The 20,349-nt window shown below is 39.8% G+C and overlaps 1 protein-coding gene across 1 annotated transcript in view; it reads right to left on the bottom strand.

The window, feature by feature from the left end:
- Nucleotides 1-20,349, bottom strand: part of LOC139724815 (tubby-related protein 4-like) — a 105,857-nt gene that overhangs the window by 22,910 nt on the left and 62,598 nt on the right. Inside the window, exon 4 of the mRNA XM_071635939.1 lies at nt 3,960-4,121. Coding sequence (XP_071492040.1) covers nt 3,960-4,121 — 162 coding nt within the window. The remainder of the gene's footprint in view (nt 1-3,959; nt 4,122-20,349) is intronic.

Genomic DNA, 20,349 nt, shown 5'->3' on the forward strand with positions numbered 1-20,349 from the left:
AACAAAAACAAAAAACCTTCTGTGCATACAAACTAACTTTATTCCAACAACAACAACAAAATCCTAAGAAACTATCATGACTACACCTTTATTCATTTATCTTTTTTTTCAGCTAATACACACACGTGTGTTATATATAGAAAAAGATTATTGAATTTAAAGATACTTCTTAAAAGTTGTTTGATTTAAACAAATTTTCAGGGGACCACCATCCTGAAACCAAAACTTTTGCATTTAGTGATCTCTGAAAAGATTGCTAGTCAGAAGATGCTCAACTGCAATGTGTACAACATATCCCTCACTTAGCCTAAAGTACTGTGCACTCCCATTATAACAAACAAGTTTTTTTGTTACAACAATGTGAAAATCAGGTCACAAAATTATCATCTCCATATCTTCATATACTTAATTGTTCAGCTACAACAAAATTCTGATGTTACAAAAGAAAACTGGTCCCGAAAACTTCGTTAGAATGGGAGTTGCCTGTACTTTGGTTTCTTTGTTCTGTGTGGGCTTGGGATTTGAGCTTGGTTTGGTAGAATACTTAGCACACTTTAGACAGTTAAGTGTAGTTGAATCAATAGTGAATTGATGTTGTCCTGTATACGCTTTCACAACCAGTAAATCTAAAATTATATACACGCAATGTCATGATCATATATCTACAATGACAAGTCACGGGTCATAAAGTGAGTCTGTCTTGACTCATACATGTGTATGATGTATCATATCTCCAGAATGATGAAAATTTCTGACTCGGAATGGAGAGTGCAAATGTTGGTATGTCTAGCTAGCAGTAAGCGCCTAAAAAGTCAGTCTAGAAACTCAAAACAGCAGGTATTGCATAAATTTCAAGTGCCTAAAAGCATTTCCCTGGTACCATGCTCACCAAGCCTGAGGCTACCAACACATCAAACAAATGAAAAGTGTGACCCATCCCACACACTTCGGCACATATTGCATCTAAATATTTGCTCCAAAATGGACTTTCAAGTCTGATTCAAAGTCCTCAGATGGCTAAAATCCCTACAAGAAAAGGTGTGTGATTGATTAACCACAAACACATTTATGAAACATTTCTTACATGTTCCACAGGAATCTAATTTACCACAAATTTACTCCTCATGAGATGGAGAGATAATGCAGTGTGATCAGAACAGATTCACTTTACTTTCAGTGCATTTGTCCACTGAAAAAGTATTATGTTGGTTTTCATGCTAAATCTAGGGCCCTTTAAAACACCAGAATAATCAAAATAGAAGAACACAATGAAAATACATAATTCAAATTTGTAATGACATCACCACTGTTTCTATCTATTATACAGCTCCAGAGAATTTGCGATCATGCCTTTCTTTGCATAAACATTGTACATCACTAGGTGTTCATACAGTATGTACTTGTAATCCTTGTGCAAAAGAAGGCACCACACAACTCAAAATACAAAAAGAACCAGCACTACAATATGTACTTTGTGACCTTTTCTGAACACTTTCTCATAATCCCGTAAGTGCTACCATCTTACATCCGGATGAATATGAAATGAGCAACGGATAAATTGGGTTTAGTGAGGAACAGACGGAATTATGATGGTAGGCATGGCATTGAGACATAGAGAGTATGGCAAAGCCACAAAGGTAGCAAAGAAATATTATAAAAAACTAACTTGTCTCTCGCCAAACCAGGAATATATTTTTTTTTCTCTTTCTGTCATACTGCACAATGGGATGTAATAGGCAAACCATGGCAGACACAGCATAGTTCCTACATCTTACTATCAGAAACTGACATCCTTGGCAAGACAATGGCAAACATCTCCCATTTCACTTAGTATGAATTACACTAACTACGGGTCAATGCCTGAGTAGCATGAAGACAAATGGGGGGACCTTCATTCGTTGTCAAAAATCAATGAGAAAGACTGGTATCACCTAACTGTCTGATATGTGACCCTCACCATACAGCTTGAGCAAAAGATAGGTTTAAAGTCTTTGTTTGTTGCATTCTCAAGGCCAATACTGGTCTGTGACCTCAGGCATCCAAGGTTGGCGTTGTCATGCTCATTCATCTTTCATAGACTCTGATATCTTGTAACATGCAGGAGTGACTGCTACTTGCATGACTTCCTAAAATGGCATAAAGCAGTGGCTGGCACGTGACTGATATTATTCAACCCATTCCTCCCGCAATTCTACGAGAGCCCTAAATGCCCCCAAACAAGACTTTTTTTCCCCCATCGACAAAGAACTGACGGGTTGGTAATTTGCCTGTCCGAAAGCAATCAAGCAGTACCGTATGTATCCTCTTTTCAAGGTCAACTGCATGTGAAGTTGAACAATACAAAATATCAATCGGATGTGAGATATGAATAGAGCGTACGCTGGGCTCTTTTGTCATACACTACATGTACAAGGGCTACAAAATGGGGTCAGCGAAAGTCAAATTCTAGTGAGCACAACCTTGATTGCTACATATGTGTACGTCTTCCTACAAGTTCTACAGCAAAACCAGCACACTACTACATTGGAAAAAGATAAATTGGGCAAAACTGCAGGCAGGTTTCATACACAAAAAGAAGAACAGATATTGATAAAAGAAACTCTAATCTTTCGATCAAAGTAAGTTTTTGAGTCAGCATAACGCAAATAAACATGAATTTAGGCCTTGAATGCAGACACTCCAGTCAACGTTTTGGGAACATGGCATACCAGGTTCCAGTAAGGAGTGGGTTAAAAGGGTCTGCTGACTTATGTGAAAAACAACCAGGATTTTAATTACGCATCACATGCAAGCCTAAGACACTTCAGTATCCTATAAAATGTTACTCCTCTATGCACATACGTCACCACGAGCAAGGGGCAACACCTCGTCACGGGGGTCATTTGCCTTGGAAATAATCCCTGCCTGCCTATCACCAGGATATGGAATAGCCTAAAACTCCTTAGGGTGGGGGGGGGGGGGGGGGGGGGATAGAGATGAGGAAGAGGGGGACACTATTTGAAGTGAAGGGGGCAGGTACCCCTCACTCTGCCAGAGGGGCTTGATTTCAATAGCAGAGCAGGATGCTGCCATGTCACGACATCTGACTGACCCTAGAGCTCCACCCTTTTCTCTCCCTCCCTCCTTCTTTCCCTCTGCAGTCTCTTATCTCTCTCTCTCTCTCTCGTCTCTTTTTCTCTTTTCTCTCCCCCTCTATCTGTGGTATCTCGAGATGGATGAGGAGAGGTTCGTCCTTGAATTCTTTCCCCTTGAAAGACACTTGGCTTTTTGATTAAAAAGCAAAATAAACTGTGCCCTTTTCACCCCCAGGAAGACAGCTCTTGAGGAATTCATGTTCAACTGGGCAAGTTCATTTCCATTGGGCTCTGAGGATTAACTCCCTTTGGAGGAAAAAAATATATAGGCCTATATTTCAAAAAGAGGGGCGGGGCCGATTTCAACAAGCCAGTTCACATAATACCTACTTGTAAGAGCATGTGCAGATACAGGTCACTGCAGACCTTTTCCTGAAATACACATCAGTTTACTTAAGCATGTTAACATTTTATGCATGCCTTTCTGACAATAGTTCTTCTTGATGACCTGAAAGTATACCTTAAGTTTGCCCGACATAGCAACAACTAACATATGCAAACTGCATTCCAAGTATTCCATTCAAGTCTTAAAATGACTACGTCAAAAAGCCCCTTTTGAGCACAACTGGCTCAACATAATTTGAGAAACGTCATTGCAAGAATGAAGTTCACATCTGCTTTCATATGTGCCAATTCTCTCGATCACAATGGAAAAGTGTAACTTAGATGTTTAAAAACAAGGGTTTTTTTAACGATCTGAAAGAGGCTCTCTAATCTCTGCCCAAGACTGACGTAAACACCACTGGAAATAAAGGTATGGTACACAGGGCGCAAACAAGGGCAGGGAGTTCAAATATTAGGCTTAGCTCTACGGGGAGTTCTGACCTGTTTGTCGTCCGGTGCCCATGCCCCACATAGCAGCTTGGCATCGAGGTCCAGCAGGGATGACCAGTACCTCTGACCAGTGACTGAACCCACCAGGACAAAGCCGTCCTTGTAGCAGATGAGTGCCATCCTCCCATCATGGCTCCAGGAGAAGTCGCTGACCTACAAGAACACCATAGAGATAGAGGGAAATGGATTGAAATAACGGATAAAAGTACAATGAGAAATTCAGGTTTGTGGGGTTTTTTTTCTCTTTGGATTGTTTATATAGTACCATTAAAAAGCTTTCATTTGGCTGCATTTTAACAAAGAGGCTTTGTGCCTTTATTTCTAATGTCATTTACTGTACAACACAGTCATCAACTTTCCATTCATTTCGAATGTATGGTCCATTTCATGAATTTGGTTTATTGTTGTTTTTTTTTTGGGGGGGGGGGGGGGAGGAGGGGGGCATGTATACACAGAAAACATCAGTACATACAACATTTGTAGAACACACTTATAACATAGATACATAGCCATACAGGAGATATGCAACAAAATGATATCAATAACAATGTCAGAAATACAAAACATGGAGGAAATACCAAAATGCAAATGCATCAAAACTGTATTAGGTGTGATGTGTGTGTATGAAGGTGTGTTTATGTGTGTCAAATTAAAGGACTACATAAGAGTCTTAAAGATGTGAGTGATTGCATTTTTGTATCTAAATGAGTGATTGCATAAAATTCTTAAAGATTATGTATGTTGGCATGTGCATAGGTGTGTATGTACAACTGTGAATGTTAATGAAAGTGGGTGCACATGTTTTGACAGAAGTATAGTGTATACATTACGGTCTTAATGTCTTAATCATTCTTCTAGCATCAAAATGATTTGTATCTTAATGCAAAAATAGATATCAATGTACAAATATTAATGTTTTATACAAATGACGAAACTGTAATCAATTTATCAATGTTCAATATTATACTTCCGCCATGCAATCTGAGCATAACTGATAGAAGCCACTTTAAGTTATTACACCTCATGCCCATTTCAAACTTCATGCTGCAAGTTTTAATCACTTGATGGTGATAAACAACATGGGCGATGACCTACCCATTCTCCACCCTAGAGTGGTATTACTAATGTTTCCAATTCATGATCAGTAATTGAAGGGACTCTCCAGAGGATGCTAGAGATTCGACTGGATGAGGCAGTCGGCGACAGTGATCTGATTTCGGTCCAGTCTCACTCGATCGCCGTCCCGTCAGAAACCCAGCGGCACAAACCGGGCAATTTAAAACGGCATCTGCGTTTTCAGCTGCCCCGTAAATGGGGGAAAGTACATCGCGGAAAATGGGGGTCGTTAAGCGAGCTAAGCACCCGTAGACTATTCCCCCCTGATGCACTCTGCCGGAGCTGGGGATGGATCAGCTGGCAGCCAGCAGAAGGGGCACACATGGTCGCCTTCAATTTCATGATGGATGCTCAGGAGTTGTGAGCAGTGGTGTGTGCGACAGAAAAAGTGATGGATTTGGATCGGTAAGGGGATGGAAGGAAGAGAGTTCAGGGAGAGGGAGAACGAAAGACAGAGGAGGAGGAGGAGGAGAGGGAGAGGGAGAGATCTGTGACATGGCATTGTCTACGTGAGAGAAGTCACATAAAGCAGAAAGCGAAGGAATCTACTGTAAAACAAGGAATTTTCACGTGCATTTTCGCGAGCGCCAAAATTCGCGAAATTAACATGCACGCGAAAGCTTTTGTCTACACTACATGCAGTCAATGCCAGTAGCAATTCGTGAAAATTTCATGCCACGAAAAAGGCTGTCGGCTCCAATTTGCGAAAATTTCATGCCGCAAATATATCATGTTTTACAGTATTTCTGACAGCTAGACAGAAACTGCTTTGATAGACAGAAGGTTAGATTGAGATGGAGAGAGGAAAGCAGGAGAGAGGAAAGACAGAGATATGTAGCAGAGAGCGTGAGCAAGAGGTTACATTAAGTGGAAACAGAAGAAAACATATCTGACAGCTAGACAGGAAACTGCTTTGATAGAAAGAAGGTGAGATGGGGAGAAGAAAATGGTAGAAAGACGAGTGGGAAGAGGGAGAAAGGAGAGAGAAATTAAAAGAATGTGAGAGAGATTACATAAAGCAGAGAGAAAGAGATAGAGGATGAAAACATTGGACAAATGGGCAGAAACTGCTTTGATAGAGTGAAGGTTAGATAGATAGATAGATAGATAGATAGATAGATAGATAGATTGATAGATAGATAGATAGATAGATAGATAGATAGATAGATAGATAGATTGATTGACTGATGGCTGGATCATGATGGATTAATTTCTACAGACTTTGTATGCATCTCCGATTCATTTACTCTGCCTGCACCATTAGGCTCCCGCCTGACACAATACAAACTATCAGCCTGCTTGTTTCTTTCTTCATCAAGCATTCGTATTCCATTGTGTGTTTGAAGAACTAATGTGCAATCTGCATGCCCCTCAAATAAATCAAGTGTTCAAGCTTGGCACGAGGAGTCCACATAATTGAAAATTTGATACATTAGGACATTTGACGTAGTCCCTAAAAGCACGCTCAATAGCCAGCATTATACCACTAGGGGATGGGATGTATGCTGTACCTATGAATACTTAATGATGACAGGCCTGGGAATACCACAATGAAATAGATATCACTACAAACCAGAGGCAGAGAAATGAATTCAGAAAGATGACTTAAAGATCCGGTAGCATGGGAATTCCATGGAGTGGGAAGCTGGCCTGGTTCAGATATATTCAATTTTTTTCAAATTATTCTAACTGAATAATTTGAATTATTCTAATATTTGAATTAAATTAAAAAATATGACTTAAGAACACGTAGCGTGGATTTTCATGGAGTGGAAAGGCTGGCCTGGTTTGGATATATTCGAGAATCTCTGTAATGAATGGGAAAACAAGTCAGGAAAAAATACTGTAAAAGTGGACTTTTTGTAGGTTTTACCACTATACGGTGAATTTTGCAAGTTAAAATTCTGTGGAATCAAGATATGTCATAACTTTACATATATAAGAAGCAAAAAAAAAGAAAAAAAAAAGAAAAGAAGGCTTCGACTTTTGCCCAAGTTTTACATTGTGTGATATGAATGAAAACTTCCATATTGCAAAATGCCGTTGTTACATTAACATTTTAGATGCAACTTATGTGAAAAGCAGAGACATAGCCATTAGGGAAATACACTATGCCTACTGAGTGAGGTGATATGGAAAGAAGTAGAATATAAATGCTAATCACCCTGAGAAAAAGATACTGACAAAAGTACTGTAAAACAATACTGTAAAACAACCAACAGAAGAACTGCATGTACAGACCTATGTTTTCCTCATAGAAGGGTGGAATGTGATCTACTGTGCCAAAGATAACATACACAAGCATCCCATATGATGACACTGCATCTTTTCATGAGCCTAAACACTGGGGCTAAGGGTTCTATTAAAAAAGAAGAAGACATTTTTGGATCACTCCCGACAATTCAAAACACTACTACTGCTACTATGTCTGCCCTCCTCAAACAGCATACCAATAGATCATTGCACTGTTCCAACTGCAGCGAACGTGTATTGGAGTCCGCTATATCTGGAGTTCCTCAGCAATGGCCTTGTGGCCATATTCAAGCATTCTAGGCAGTCTGCCACAAATATAATTTGATTTGTCTGCAGTACTTGGAAAAAGAGAAGGAGTCGGGATATGGTAGTGGAAGATTCGGGATCTTTCTTCCCTCTGCACATAAATCATAATGTGAGGGTTGCCCCCCCCCCCCCCCCCCCCCAAAAAAAAAAAAAAAAAAAAAATTGTCAACCCCCCTCCACCACAGTATGTGTTCAAATCTGCAGTAGATCTTTTGCACAAGCCACACTAATACAGACCATATGTTTTTAAAGGTAGCCCCCTACCCCATGCCTGCTACTGTCATCACCCATTCGCACATGACGTGTCTTTTAACACTATCGATAGGTACCAGTGCGTACTATACGGTACATAATATACAGCATATGGAGGATGCCATGCAGTGCAGTACCATGCCTATGTAATAATGGTGCACAGCTTAAATCCATGGCAGGCACTGTTATATTTGGTCCATCATACGACCGAGCCCCTCACACAAGACAAGATGTCTGTATGCACTGAAGTCAAATGAATTGCAGTGAGTAGAACGTATCTACCAGTACTAATCCTCATACTGCACCATACTGTGTGCCACACATTCACTACAAGCCCCACACCACGATCCCTAGCTATCTGTGATAGTGATGAACCGTCGTTTTTACACTTATCCTGTACTGAACATTGACATGGAAGATTTTAAAATCATATGCCACTTACAGTGGCCACAAAATGCAGGCAGTATTCCAGGGGTCGCACCAAATGAGGCACGTTTTCTGTTCGACATGAGAAATTGCTTGCCAGTCATGAGGCGGAAGTATAATGTTCTGCCATGGTACAAGTCCATCCATCAACACCATAGATGCATGCGAGACCTAGATGACCAATGAGGCATAAATATCTTACCAGATTGAATCCTGCCACCCCGTGAACAGCCCCACACACAATCAACTACAAAAAATTAAATAAAAAGAAAGAAAGAAAAGGAATGGCAGTACAAAGTCTCGCAAACCCAGAAACACTTCAGAGAGCAAAGTGGTAAATCAATTAGGGTGACGTCAACAAATGAATGCACAATGCTCTGGCAAACCTGTTGGAATTGCAGCATTCCCTCCTCCCCCCCTCATATTTTATGCACTGTTCATTGCCCTCAATTATTTTCTACTTGGCTGGAGCTTGCTTTGACCTACTGAACCCTCTGTACATGTAAAGCATGTAACAATGCCCCCATTACACTCTCAATCTAAAGACCACCATGCAGATGTCAAAGTCATTGAAAGCGATGAAATAATATCAAAGTGCAATTTCACGCCACACTTTAGCTGGCTTTCATATTAAGTATCTATAGGCAAATCAGACTAACAGTACTGTAAGGTTTTCATCGAAATTTGACCTAAGAAAAACAAGAAAGTTATTGCAGTTTAATGTTACACATTTTTATACAAAACAATGAAATTGAAGAAAACCATATACTGTATAAGCCATATATATAGCAAGTCTAATTTTTCGTGAATCGGGACTTCCCGACAATTTCAAGAGTGGCTCAATTCGCTTCTGTGGAATACAGTACTGAACAGAGGAAATGTATGTGTGCATGTCACATTCATGTCGAGATCCAAGTTCATATTTTCAGGTGTTTTTAAATTTGCGAATAGCACCCAACTCGAGAAATTCATGAAAATAAAAACCTCACAAAATATTTGCCATATACAGTACTCAAATTCATTGAGAGAATGATGTCATGACCTCAGACGCTTCCACCTGATCTTTAAAAAAATCTCTGTTAAATTTCCTTTTTTTAACAGCAATGACGACATTTAAGAAAAATGTCTATGTTGGAAAAAATCTTGATCACAAAACATGATTCTTGTCCCTTTCTCTCTCTCTTTTTGTTTTTGTTTTTGCAAACTAACCTGTGGAGGAGTTGTGTGAGACCATCAAAAGTTATGAGTTTTTGAAGTTTCAGAGCCAACATCGCTTGATGAGAAGATGACTACGGTTCATGACATCATGTATGGACAACATGAAGAAAATATAAAGCAAATTTGGCATACTTTCGCTTTTGTAGCAAAGTGAAAGAGCTCTATAGACTTATCTCTTTCATGCAGCTGGGGGAATAATATCATCCTTAACATATATGTCAGTGACAAGTTGATGGAATGTGAAAAATGAAATTTTGTGGAATTTTCCTCACATTCTACTTTAAATTGCCGTTCATAAATGATGCCATGAACTATATTAGTCTTCTTATCTCTTGATGATGGCACAAAAAATTTAGAATTCCTAACTTTTGAATCGATTCTAACTTTCACTGATGTGGTCTACTAATTTTGCTGTTTTCACTCAATCCACATTTATATTTGGGTTTTGGTATCCATTCAATAATCAATTCAAACACTTGAACAACAGTGCAAATTGAAGGGGATCTTTGTCTTAAAGACAAACTCATCACCTATTCTAAACCTTGCATGCCAGGAAATTCTTTTAAAACTTTTACTCGGGGGGCATCTTTGCCCGTGATTTACGCCTTCTCTCACTGTAAACATGAGCCCCACATCCCCCTTCGGTGTTTTTCTTACCCGTCAAACATTTCCCTGTGGAAGGAAGCAGGACAAAATAATGACACTTGTAGAACACGGATGCACAGTTTGTTTAGAGACATGTGATTGAATTGGGTTTTCTTTTAATACTATGTAAGAAGAAGCCGTGACAATCCAGAAATTGGATTCTTGACTGTTGCCCTGGGAAAAAACCCAAACCCAAACAAACAGTTTGTTGCATAGGATGGGCTGAGTAGTCTCCGTTCCCAGCCTCCCCGGCTATTCAAGGGAAACCTTCAGTGACTGCATTTCACAGGCCATCGGGCAAACTATGCCCTCAATTTCACGCTCGAGTCTCAGCGGAGGCCCTTTACCTTGGCATCGGCATCGTATCAAAATGCCATACACACTCAAGTCAGCAAAAAGCGAGCGATGTCTCGCAGTTACCAGTGGTATGACCATGTGGAAGCATTCCATATCTACCTTAGATGAGTTTTGTAATCTAAACCGTGGACACTTGGGAGCATATGAAATACACAGATATTTCTGGTACTTCTTTGAAAATTTCATATTGAGAAACATCTCAACTTTTCTTGTCATGCATGCAGTCCACGCTGCTGTTTCTTTTCCTTTTTTCCATCACAGATTTTCATTGTTTTTACGGCATCCTATGACAGAAAACATTTAACAACCCTGATGATGTCACTACAAGAACTTGGGTGGATACGAATGCATATTGCTATAAAAGGAATATACAGCATGTTTGTCTTTTCCCAACAATCAGTCCACAACCATAAGATGGTAAAGGGGGGAGGGGGAGGGGGAAGGAGCTTCAATGTGAACCTACATGTCAGAGCATCAGTGCTATTCTTGCAACTTTTCAAACCCTTACCACTGATGCATGGCCATGATGGGACAGATTAACCTTTTATTTTGCTGTCCCCAGGTCATTTCTCTTTGTCTTGCTTCCTACTCTTATTTTTTTTTTTTTGAGAGAGAGAGAGAGAGCATGTGACTCGAGATACTACATGAGTTGAATCAATGCCAGGCCACAAAATGCAGACGTCACCCGCACATGGGTAAATTGAGGCATCACATTTCGCTCACGCCATCGACGATATCCCCCCTCTTGTTGCAATGAATTTCAATGGGGTTTACAGCGCCATGGGGCAATGGCTCCATTCATTCCTATATTATGCGCTCCTGTAAACCACACATGTGGTGTGCACTTTCATCACATTGAATCTCCCTGTCCCGTCTCGGTCTGACACTGCACAAAAACAAAATTAATACTTTATTTGAAGGCCCCCTGCAGCAGAGCTTCCACACGTACACTGAATGTCATGCAGCGAGGACAAAACATGGGTTTGCAGACATGGGGTGCCAATGGCAGCAGCACTGAATGGAAAACTCAAAACTTTGTAGTGCTTGACGTCAATGCCTGTCTGTGCTGGCTCAAACAGAGTCTTAACCCAATTTCAACTTGACACAATTAACTGGAAGCACTGTCCAAATGAAACATAGGAATATGTGACGCCTCTTTTTATTTCTTCTTTGAAATAAAGAACGTCACAAACAACCTCTTAATTTGAAAGGACTTTCTGTTTTTTTACCAAGCAAAAGGTTCAGCATCACTACTTTGTCTTTAAATTCTTGAAGAATACAATGAGATGAAGACTGCTTTGATCTGGGAATAGGGGAATATTCGTGTCTCTGCTCCAAGAGCTACATGTATGTCATATAATTTTACAAGAAAACTGAGACATTCAGCTGGTTTCAAAACAAACTTAAGCCTGCACAGCATACAAAAGTCAATCTGTTTTGAGCAGGAGGCATCATGTTCAGTATCGGATGTACTCATCTCCAATATCACTCGTCCATTAATGCACAGATCAAATTCAAATTGCACTTGTGTATCAGTTTATGTTTGCGTCTTGTTTAAACTGTACATGCTGACACAGTAACAATTCTACCTATTATACAGGAAATCAATGATACTGGCAGTAATTTTGTTTTGCTTTGTGGTCTCCACTATGATCATGTACAAGAACATTTGAGACTGGGAAAGAAGATAGGAAGAAAGCACAGAGAAATATCTCACTGTCTTCTTTCACAACAGTGTATGGTTATATCAATAGACTAGCCCTCCATCTATTACCTGTTGACTTGTATTATTCCCCATGGTAGAACATTCTGGAATGTTCTATTATAGGTCGAACTTTATGTGGTATTCTTCCATGGGTAGAACATTCTGGGATGTTCTTCAAAGGGTAGAAAATTCTGGAATCTTCTGCCACAGTTAGAATATTCTAGTATCTTCTAGTGAGTGAGAATTGTCAGTTTTTGAGACTAATAGCAGGATGAGACAAAATGAAATAACAATCTATTTTTTCCCACAAAGTTGAGAAGAATACATTTATTCTACACAATGCTTATGGCTGTAAGGACAATCATTTCAGAGGTCTTATGTACAAAAATGTGACTAATTGAAGCAAAGCACGATAAACACTGGGTACATTCTGTGTGTATGTGGAACATAATATGCGTTTTACATGCTGTAGGCTTTCCAGTGATGCTGCTGAAATGACCATGAATGAAAATGCAGCTTTTGTAGGTACATGATTACATTACACTCAAAATACTCTAACCCCCAAAATATTACAGATGACATATTTGTTGCCATGACTGAATATATACAGAAAGTTTAAATCTCCGTGTTTAAAATGCTATTATCTGGAAGGCTTAAGACACCAAGACAATATCGAGGGACTCAAAAACTTTAATTGCATTTCAAACTTGTTGGATTTTGTATATTCCCCTCCCCCCATAAGTCATCATCTATATGTGGTGCAGAGCATTTTTTTTTTTAATGTTGTCAATATCCCTCAATATGTCAGCAAATATGACAGTATATTGTTATATTAATAATATGATAATAATCATACTGTCAAGCTTCATCATTGTTCTTTTGGCCTTGATGGTATGATTGTGCCATGGTACATCTTGTATACCCAATGTCAAAGGCTCTGTGAGAGTTAGTTTTAGAATGGCTTAATGCTGGGGCCACTTGCAAAAAACAACAACAACCAAACAAACAAAAAACAAAAAACAAAAACCGACAACCGACAACAACAACAACAACAAAAACAAACCTGCCTTTATAAGCTGGGGGCCTTTCTTCCATTTACTACTGCTTTAAGCAGGAACCACTGCATCGAGCATGATAAACCAGATGACAGCATGACATTTACATGTACCTCACTATCTGAGCGTGATGTGCAGATACCACATGGAGACATTAACAATGTCATCCCATTTACATCAGTCTACGTTCCACAAGCCAAAAAATTATCAGTCATAGTTCAGTTCGCTGCTGTGTCTTTGGGTTCCCTTTATGATATCCTACTGAAACACTTTTTTTATGTGTCATTTCTTTGCGTTAGATTTTTCCTGCCTTTATTTTCGGATGCGACTGAATGAAAAAATATCACTACCTTTTCATTACGAAACCGCAATCCCTTCTGTTCTTCTGGGCAAAATGCCACGCTCTGGCTGAATCAACACGGCTTTCCTAGCACGGGCCTGTAGGGAGCGCCGGGGAATGCAGAAGCCAGCAGGCTCTCTACCAAACATGCCACTTCTCTCTCGAACTACCCGGCCCTCTTATCAAATTCATTCAATTTCTGTCACATCTATATTGCCACCCTCCACTGCCCCCAGCTCTCGATGCCCGTACTCATAGATACATTGGGGTTGGGGTTGGGGGGGGGGGGGTGGGAGAGGTATGGCAGGGGAAGGACAGGGCAGACTGTTTGTCTTTCACGCATGAAGAGACAGAAAAAGCCCTCATGGGGTAATAAGCCGTATGTAAAATATACATATGTGGTGCCACAGACAATATTCTGCTGTTATAAGACACATCAAATGCATTGTGTTTGTAATAATATGCCTCGCAAGGCTCCACTTCACTTTTTTTTTTTTCTTGAAATCCACTTGTCCCCTTGGGCAAGTAAAGTCCTGGTGCTTGGAGTGTGACAAGTTCAATGCAGAAGATTGCCGGACTGGTTGAGACAGTCTTATTGTCCTGTCAGTGCTGTAGCTACCGTATTTCTTCTCGATTGTATTGCTTTCATATAAATGGTGTAGGTGCATCTTTAGAGCTGTCACACAGATTTTAATCACTTCTTAGGTTTCATAAATGTCCATCTACCTTATTGTGTCAACAACACTGCTAACATAGAAGCAGTTTGTCTTTACTACAATGTAATTACCCCTCAAACAAGAATAGACTACTACCTTTCCAAACATGTCATGCAACATGACGAGCTGCCTGTTCTATTTGCGCCCCCCCCCCCCCCCCCCCCCCCCCGAATCCAATCCCTCGGTCAATATTCGAGACAGAATACACCACATACACACACATGCACTACCAACCACTGGTGACATACGAAAACACAGGACAAATGTAATTCTGTATGAAATATGCAGCATAACAGAGCGCAGCTTGTTTGATGCCTAATATCTCCTTACCCTTGCAGGCAAACATTGAATGCACGATGAAAGTCGACAATAATTTTCACAGTCCTCGAGTTGGCTCCCACAGCTTCAAGATGAAAGCTCATGGATCAATTCAGTCACATTTACTTTTATATCATTTCATCAATCAAACCTGATCAGAGTGTAAACAAAGATGCTGCAGTAATATGTCCAACTTACAATGAGGCTCGGGCAGTTTCTTGCAAAAAAAAAGAAGGGAGAAAAAAAAGGACACTCTGGTGTGTACACACAGAAGATAGTTTGAAAAGACAACCACAAGTTCTTTCCTTCTTAAATCCAATACGGAAGGAAAAGCATTCATTTACTTGAAAAGGAAAGGAAATCTCTCATTGTTATTCTGAACTATTCTTCAAGAGGCAATATAGGGTGATACACACACACTTACACATGTACAATCAACTTCACATATGGATACAAGCATGACATTGCAACGCAGTCCAGCATATAGAAGATCTGATTAACCTGTCAAGTGCCAGGAAGTTTGGACTGTGTGTACAAGGCTACAGGCTTTTCAATGCCATTCGGCCCGCAAAGCACACAAAAGGTTAAATTATGGCACAGTGATAGCTTGTTGTATCTCCTTCCCTGCACCTTCTTCTTCCTGGGCCCCTTCTAAAGGGATACAGGCTCTCGACCTTTGCTTATTTTTCATATCTAAGCACCGCCCTGAACATAGATCCTCTAAAACTTTCATGTGAGTGTGTGTGTGCGTGTGTTTCTGATTTTCATCAGCATTAAGGCCTCATCTTAACATATATAATTGACACGCTGACGACGACAATGGCATACCTACAGGGTAGATGTGTTGAAGTAGATCAGTCGTAAAAATAGGTCTTTACACAGAGAACGTTGACGGCAATGGTGAGGTAGGTTTTTCACATGCCATGGATTCAAAAAAATAATTTTCACAAGTTTTCAGACACCGCTCGTAGGCATTCTATTTCCTAAAACCAGTGATCAAAATCTCACAGCTTTAGATCCACCCTCAACCCATATTTGCTGCCAACACTACAGGGCAGGTACGCCTAAAGAACAATTGACTTTATATAGTGTCACTTATAATCATGAGAATGGCAAAATTGGGTTATACTCCCACACAGAAAAACAATTCATACTATGATTGCTTCTTCATATGTGTCAGAAAATAGCACATGAAAAACACTAAATATGTCACCCAAACTACATCTATATTGGTTCAATACCTGCAGATTCCTCACATCAAAAAGATGACAGTATGTTAAAAACACTACAAAGTGTAGGAACAAAAATGTATTATATGAGTAGAATAATCATCAATGAATATCATGTACATGCAGGTACCAGAAAAACGATTATATACTTGGGGAGGAAAAGATGATTACTGTAAAACAAGGAATGTTAGCGTGCATTTTGATATCACAAATTTGGCGAGAACCAAGATTCGCAAAATTAAAATGTACACACAAGTTTTTGTCTTACATGCATCGAATACCAGTGAAAATTTGCAAAAATTCCATGCTGCCAAAAAGACTGTCCGCTCCAATTCGAGAAAATTTAGCACTGTGAAAATATCCTGCTTTACAGTATGCAATATCTTGTGGTGAATAAATGTACCATGTTCATATCTACTGAAGTTTCCAGTTCTTATAATTTTTACGAGCTATGAGCTTTCATGCTTGAATTTGACACTAACCAGCTACATTTGTATACTTCTTTTTAGTGATTTTCTGAGAAAGAAGTGACATGTGAAAATACTGATTATGTCATTAACTATATGACAAATCCCTGTGAAAGGTGCTGTCATTGATGTGTAGGCCTTTTTCCTCTTTTTTATAGCAAAATGTTGGAGTGACATTTGCACAGAAAATCTACATTATCCCCTTTGACTTTCTCTTTCATCTATCATATTACGCATTCCTTTAGTAGACATATTACATTGTATATTTTGTGTCTGCTTATTCTATTTTCTGACTCCCTATTTCATATTTTATATTCTCTGTCTGTTTTCTTGTACAAAGGCAAGGGGGCAGCGAATGCTCAACTGCTAACCTTTGATACCATCCTCTGGTATCAGCATTACACATTTACTCTCCTTACATTCAAGAAGTTAGTGTATTCTGTTGCAATACTTTTAGAGCAGCATAAAAAATAAGATGAGTGACAGACTTGCTACAAGACTACATCCAGGTGGTTATTGTCGCAATATACATTTAAATGTGTCTGACCTCGGACGCCACGCACGTTGCACACAATCAGCATTCACAGCACGTATGTCAAGTGCAGCCGCATACACAACTGGGGTGTGACGACAGCTCAACTCCCAAAGCCCTGGGTTGCTTGCGGTCATGTAAACAGATAGCTGAGCCTTGGGGCAAGACTAGCCACAACATTAGCAACGCTAATACCAGGGTTCACTGGTAGAGAGTAAACAGTGGGACAAATCATACCTACGAAAGGCTAAACTAAACATACTTATTGTTCTTTAATGAGGGATGCAGAAAAGCATTTACAAATAAGCATAGGACTCAATGATATAAAGATAATTGAATTAAATGTTTTTAGTCGATGTTTGGTTGACTTTAAATGCAGGGATTGCTATATATTTCAAAATTGTAGCCCGATGCGCTGAACCCACTCATCTACGTTGGCTTTTTAAGCACAATATTTCCCCAGTATATATTGTTATCATTTTGTACATTTTATTCCCCCATCTGATCTTAAAGACCACAGAAATTTGCCTCAAGTCCACAACATGATGAGCCTTAAGAAAGAAGTTCCCCCTTTGCAAACTTATCAAACAACACAAAGCACTTTCTTTATCAAAACTTTTGATACCACTAACAAGTATCAACACAGACATCGTTGGTACAAACAGCATCCACTCAGCCCAGTTTTGCGGGGAGACAGACGGCTGCTTCTTGATACAAGTCTCCACTGGTCGTGCTTGTTTGCCCAGGCAAAAGCCCGTCCATAGCATTAGTATGCCGCGGCATGATCGCGCACCCAGGCGATCCGCAGACAGCGTCGGGCTGACGTCAATCAAACGTGGGGCTGCGCAATTGTATGACGGCTTTCGATTGCCGCGGCGGCGCTAACGTTGCAGAGGGAATGAGGATTATATGGGCAAGGGGGATGAGATGGTCATTATCTCCAATGTTTAAGCATATCCAGGTGGGTTTTTGCAGCCATACATCTGTGAGCTACCTACACTTAAGGTCAAGGTCACCCAACAATCAATAGAACACTGATCCCCAAGTCCTCGGACAAAGCAGTTTCAATGTGATACACGATACAGTGTAGGCTGCTATTCTAAGTAAGCCTCTTCATGCACGTACTTGCAAGCCCATCAAGTACACACAACACTAAAACCTTTTTAATGGGTAGTCATTAGACACAAGGTCCTTGTCCTTGTCAAACTCCGGCTCAAACTTGATGCACTCCATGGAAACATTCAGAGCTGAAACTATTCTCCAGACCTCCCTTTCTCTTTGATGCCTTCTGGTGCAGATGTTATGTTCACTCTATCATTTTCATGCATGTTTAGTCCAGAGAAAGAAGTTAACAAATCAAGCTCACACAAAACAAAAATGTGATACATCCTGGATATGAATGGTGTGAAGGTTATAGATAGCACAAGATGTACTGGAAAGCAAGAAGTTTTTTGCAGAATGAATTTTTTTTGGTGAATTTTTAGAGCTGGCAGCCTTTATTATGGGCATGAAATTTTAGTGAATGGCCACTAGCATTCACTGTGCTATATAATAATGTAGACAAGAACTTTCATGTGCATTTTAATTTTACGAATCTTGGCTCTCGTGAGATTTGCGAAATCAAAATGAGAGCAAAAAACTTCTGGTTTTACAGTATTCACTGCATACATTTCTGCTTGCCTGATTTTCAAAAAGTGGCACAGTAAAAGACATTGGTACTATTATTGTCAACTGCTGCAGAAGGTTTCTGCTCAAAGTGAACTGTACTCATGATATTGGGGTGAGACAAGAAAGAGGTGGAAGAAGGGAAGCCACCCAGAATCAATACTTGTTAAAGACTTGCGGGCACTGTATCAATCTAAAGAGATTGCCCAAAAACCACTGCCCAAAGAAATGGCATGGAAAACACATATATATTCCAACCAGCACATTGGGGGGGGGGGGGGGATGGCAAGCTGCAAAATATGTGTGAAGATGTGTGTCATATACTGTACATCCCTCATTTTTTTTTCCCTCCTAGATCATCATGCTGGAAAAGAATGGTACGGTCCAGTGGTATGGAGACGACTTGGTATACCCTTTGGCCACAGTTCAATTGATTTTTCTCCCCCTAATGAAGGCATGGTGGAGTATTGCATGCATCCTATTTTTTCCCCATCACTCTACTTTTTATTCTCAGCCTCCCATCCTTCCTGTCATACCACAGTGGAAGCCATATGTACATTGTACACATAATGAGTCTCTTGGATTGAAGAGCTGAAAAAAAACTTGCAATTCACTGTTGACATAGGATGCATTTGTCAACTCACTTCTGACACAGAATTAGGGTTCCAAACACATTTCAGGGAGTTTTGGGGAATTGATAAACTCAAGCTGTTCTGATTATGGGGTTAGAAATGAGCTCTTGAAATGCTGAAAAAAGTGTGATCGCAGACACGTTTCTGTAGAGTTGATGAAAACAAAGTCATTTTGTAACGTTTATAGCTCCAGACCTGCCCACGCAAACCACTGCCAATTACACATCTCTGCTCCTTCAGTCAAAATGCACAATGGAGTTGCGCAGTGACAGGGCCTCCCAATCAACATTTAACATACTGTAAAACAAGGAATGTTCATGTGCACTTCAATTTCATGAATTTGAGAGCGCCAACATTAACAAAATTAAATTGCTCGCAAAAGTTCTTGCCTACATATTATGTATTGGATGCGAGTGGCAATTTGCGAAAATTTCACGGCGCGAGAAAGGTCATTGGCTCCAATTCACAAAAAAGTTCATGCTGCAAATATATAATCATGTTTTAAAGTTAGTTGATGAAAGCAACAACTCGAGAAACGCAATCTGAAAGGCATTTGCAAATGCATTTTAATAGTGGGTATTCAAACACCTTTCAAACATGGGAAAATTGATAAGCGCGGCAAGAGAGAGATGAAATATGATTATCTGATATTGTACAACGAACAGTCAAATTCCATTAGGAATCACTTCATCATCTGCTGTCTTCCTATTAAACACATACATATCAGACCAGTAAGTGTTTTCTCTATGACTATTTCATATTAAATTCCATAACCTCGGCTACAAAAACAAGCAATCAATCTTCACATGGCACCTAAATGGGACATGCTATTTGGGAGGATGCAATATTCCTCCTTTTCCTGTGTAAATGCACACATCCCCCCATTCAGAATTTCTCTCACTCTCTCTCTCTCTCTCTGGTTGCTGCTTTGCCATGTTCAAAATCATGCCATCAGTTTAGATTTCATTCATTTACATACCCAGCAACTTTGGTTTGAGAGGAACAAGCAATGCCAATGAGCATTTCTATCTGTAGCAAGAAGTTTTCTGGATAATTGTTTACTCTTTTGCACTGACTGCAAATGAGAGAACTTGTATGGCTTGAGGCAAAAACAAGAGAGACAGACAGACAGACAGATTCAGACAGACA

Source organism: Diadema antillarum, unplaced genomic scaffold (assembly GCF_040938485.1).
Source record: "Diadema antillarum isolate AM-2024a unplaced genomic scaffold, OU_Dant_1.0 scf00000231, whole genome shotgun sequence".
In the NCBI taxonomy this organism is placed as follows: Eukaryota; Metazoa; Echinodermata; class Echinoidea; order Diadematoida; family Diadematidae; genus Diadema; species Diadema antillarum.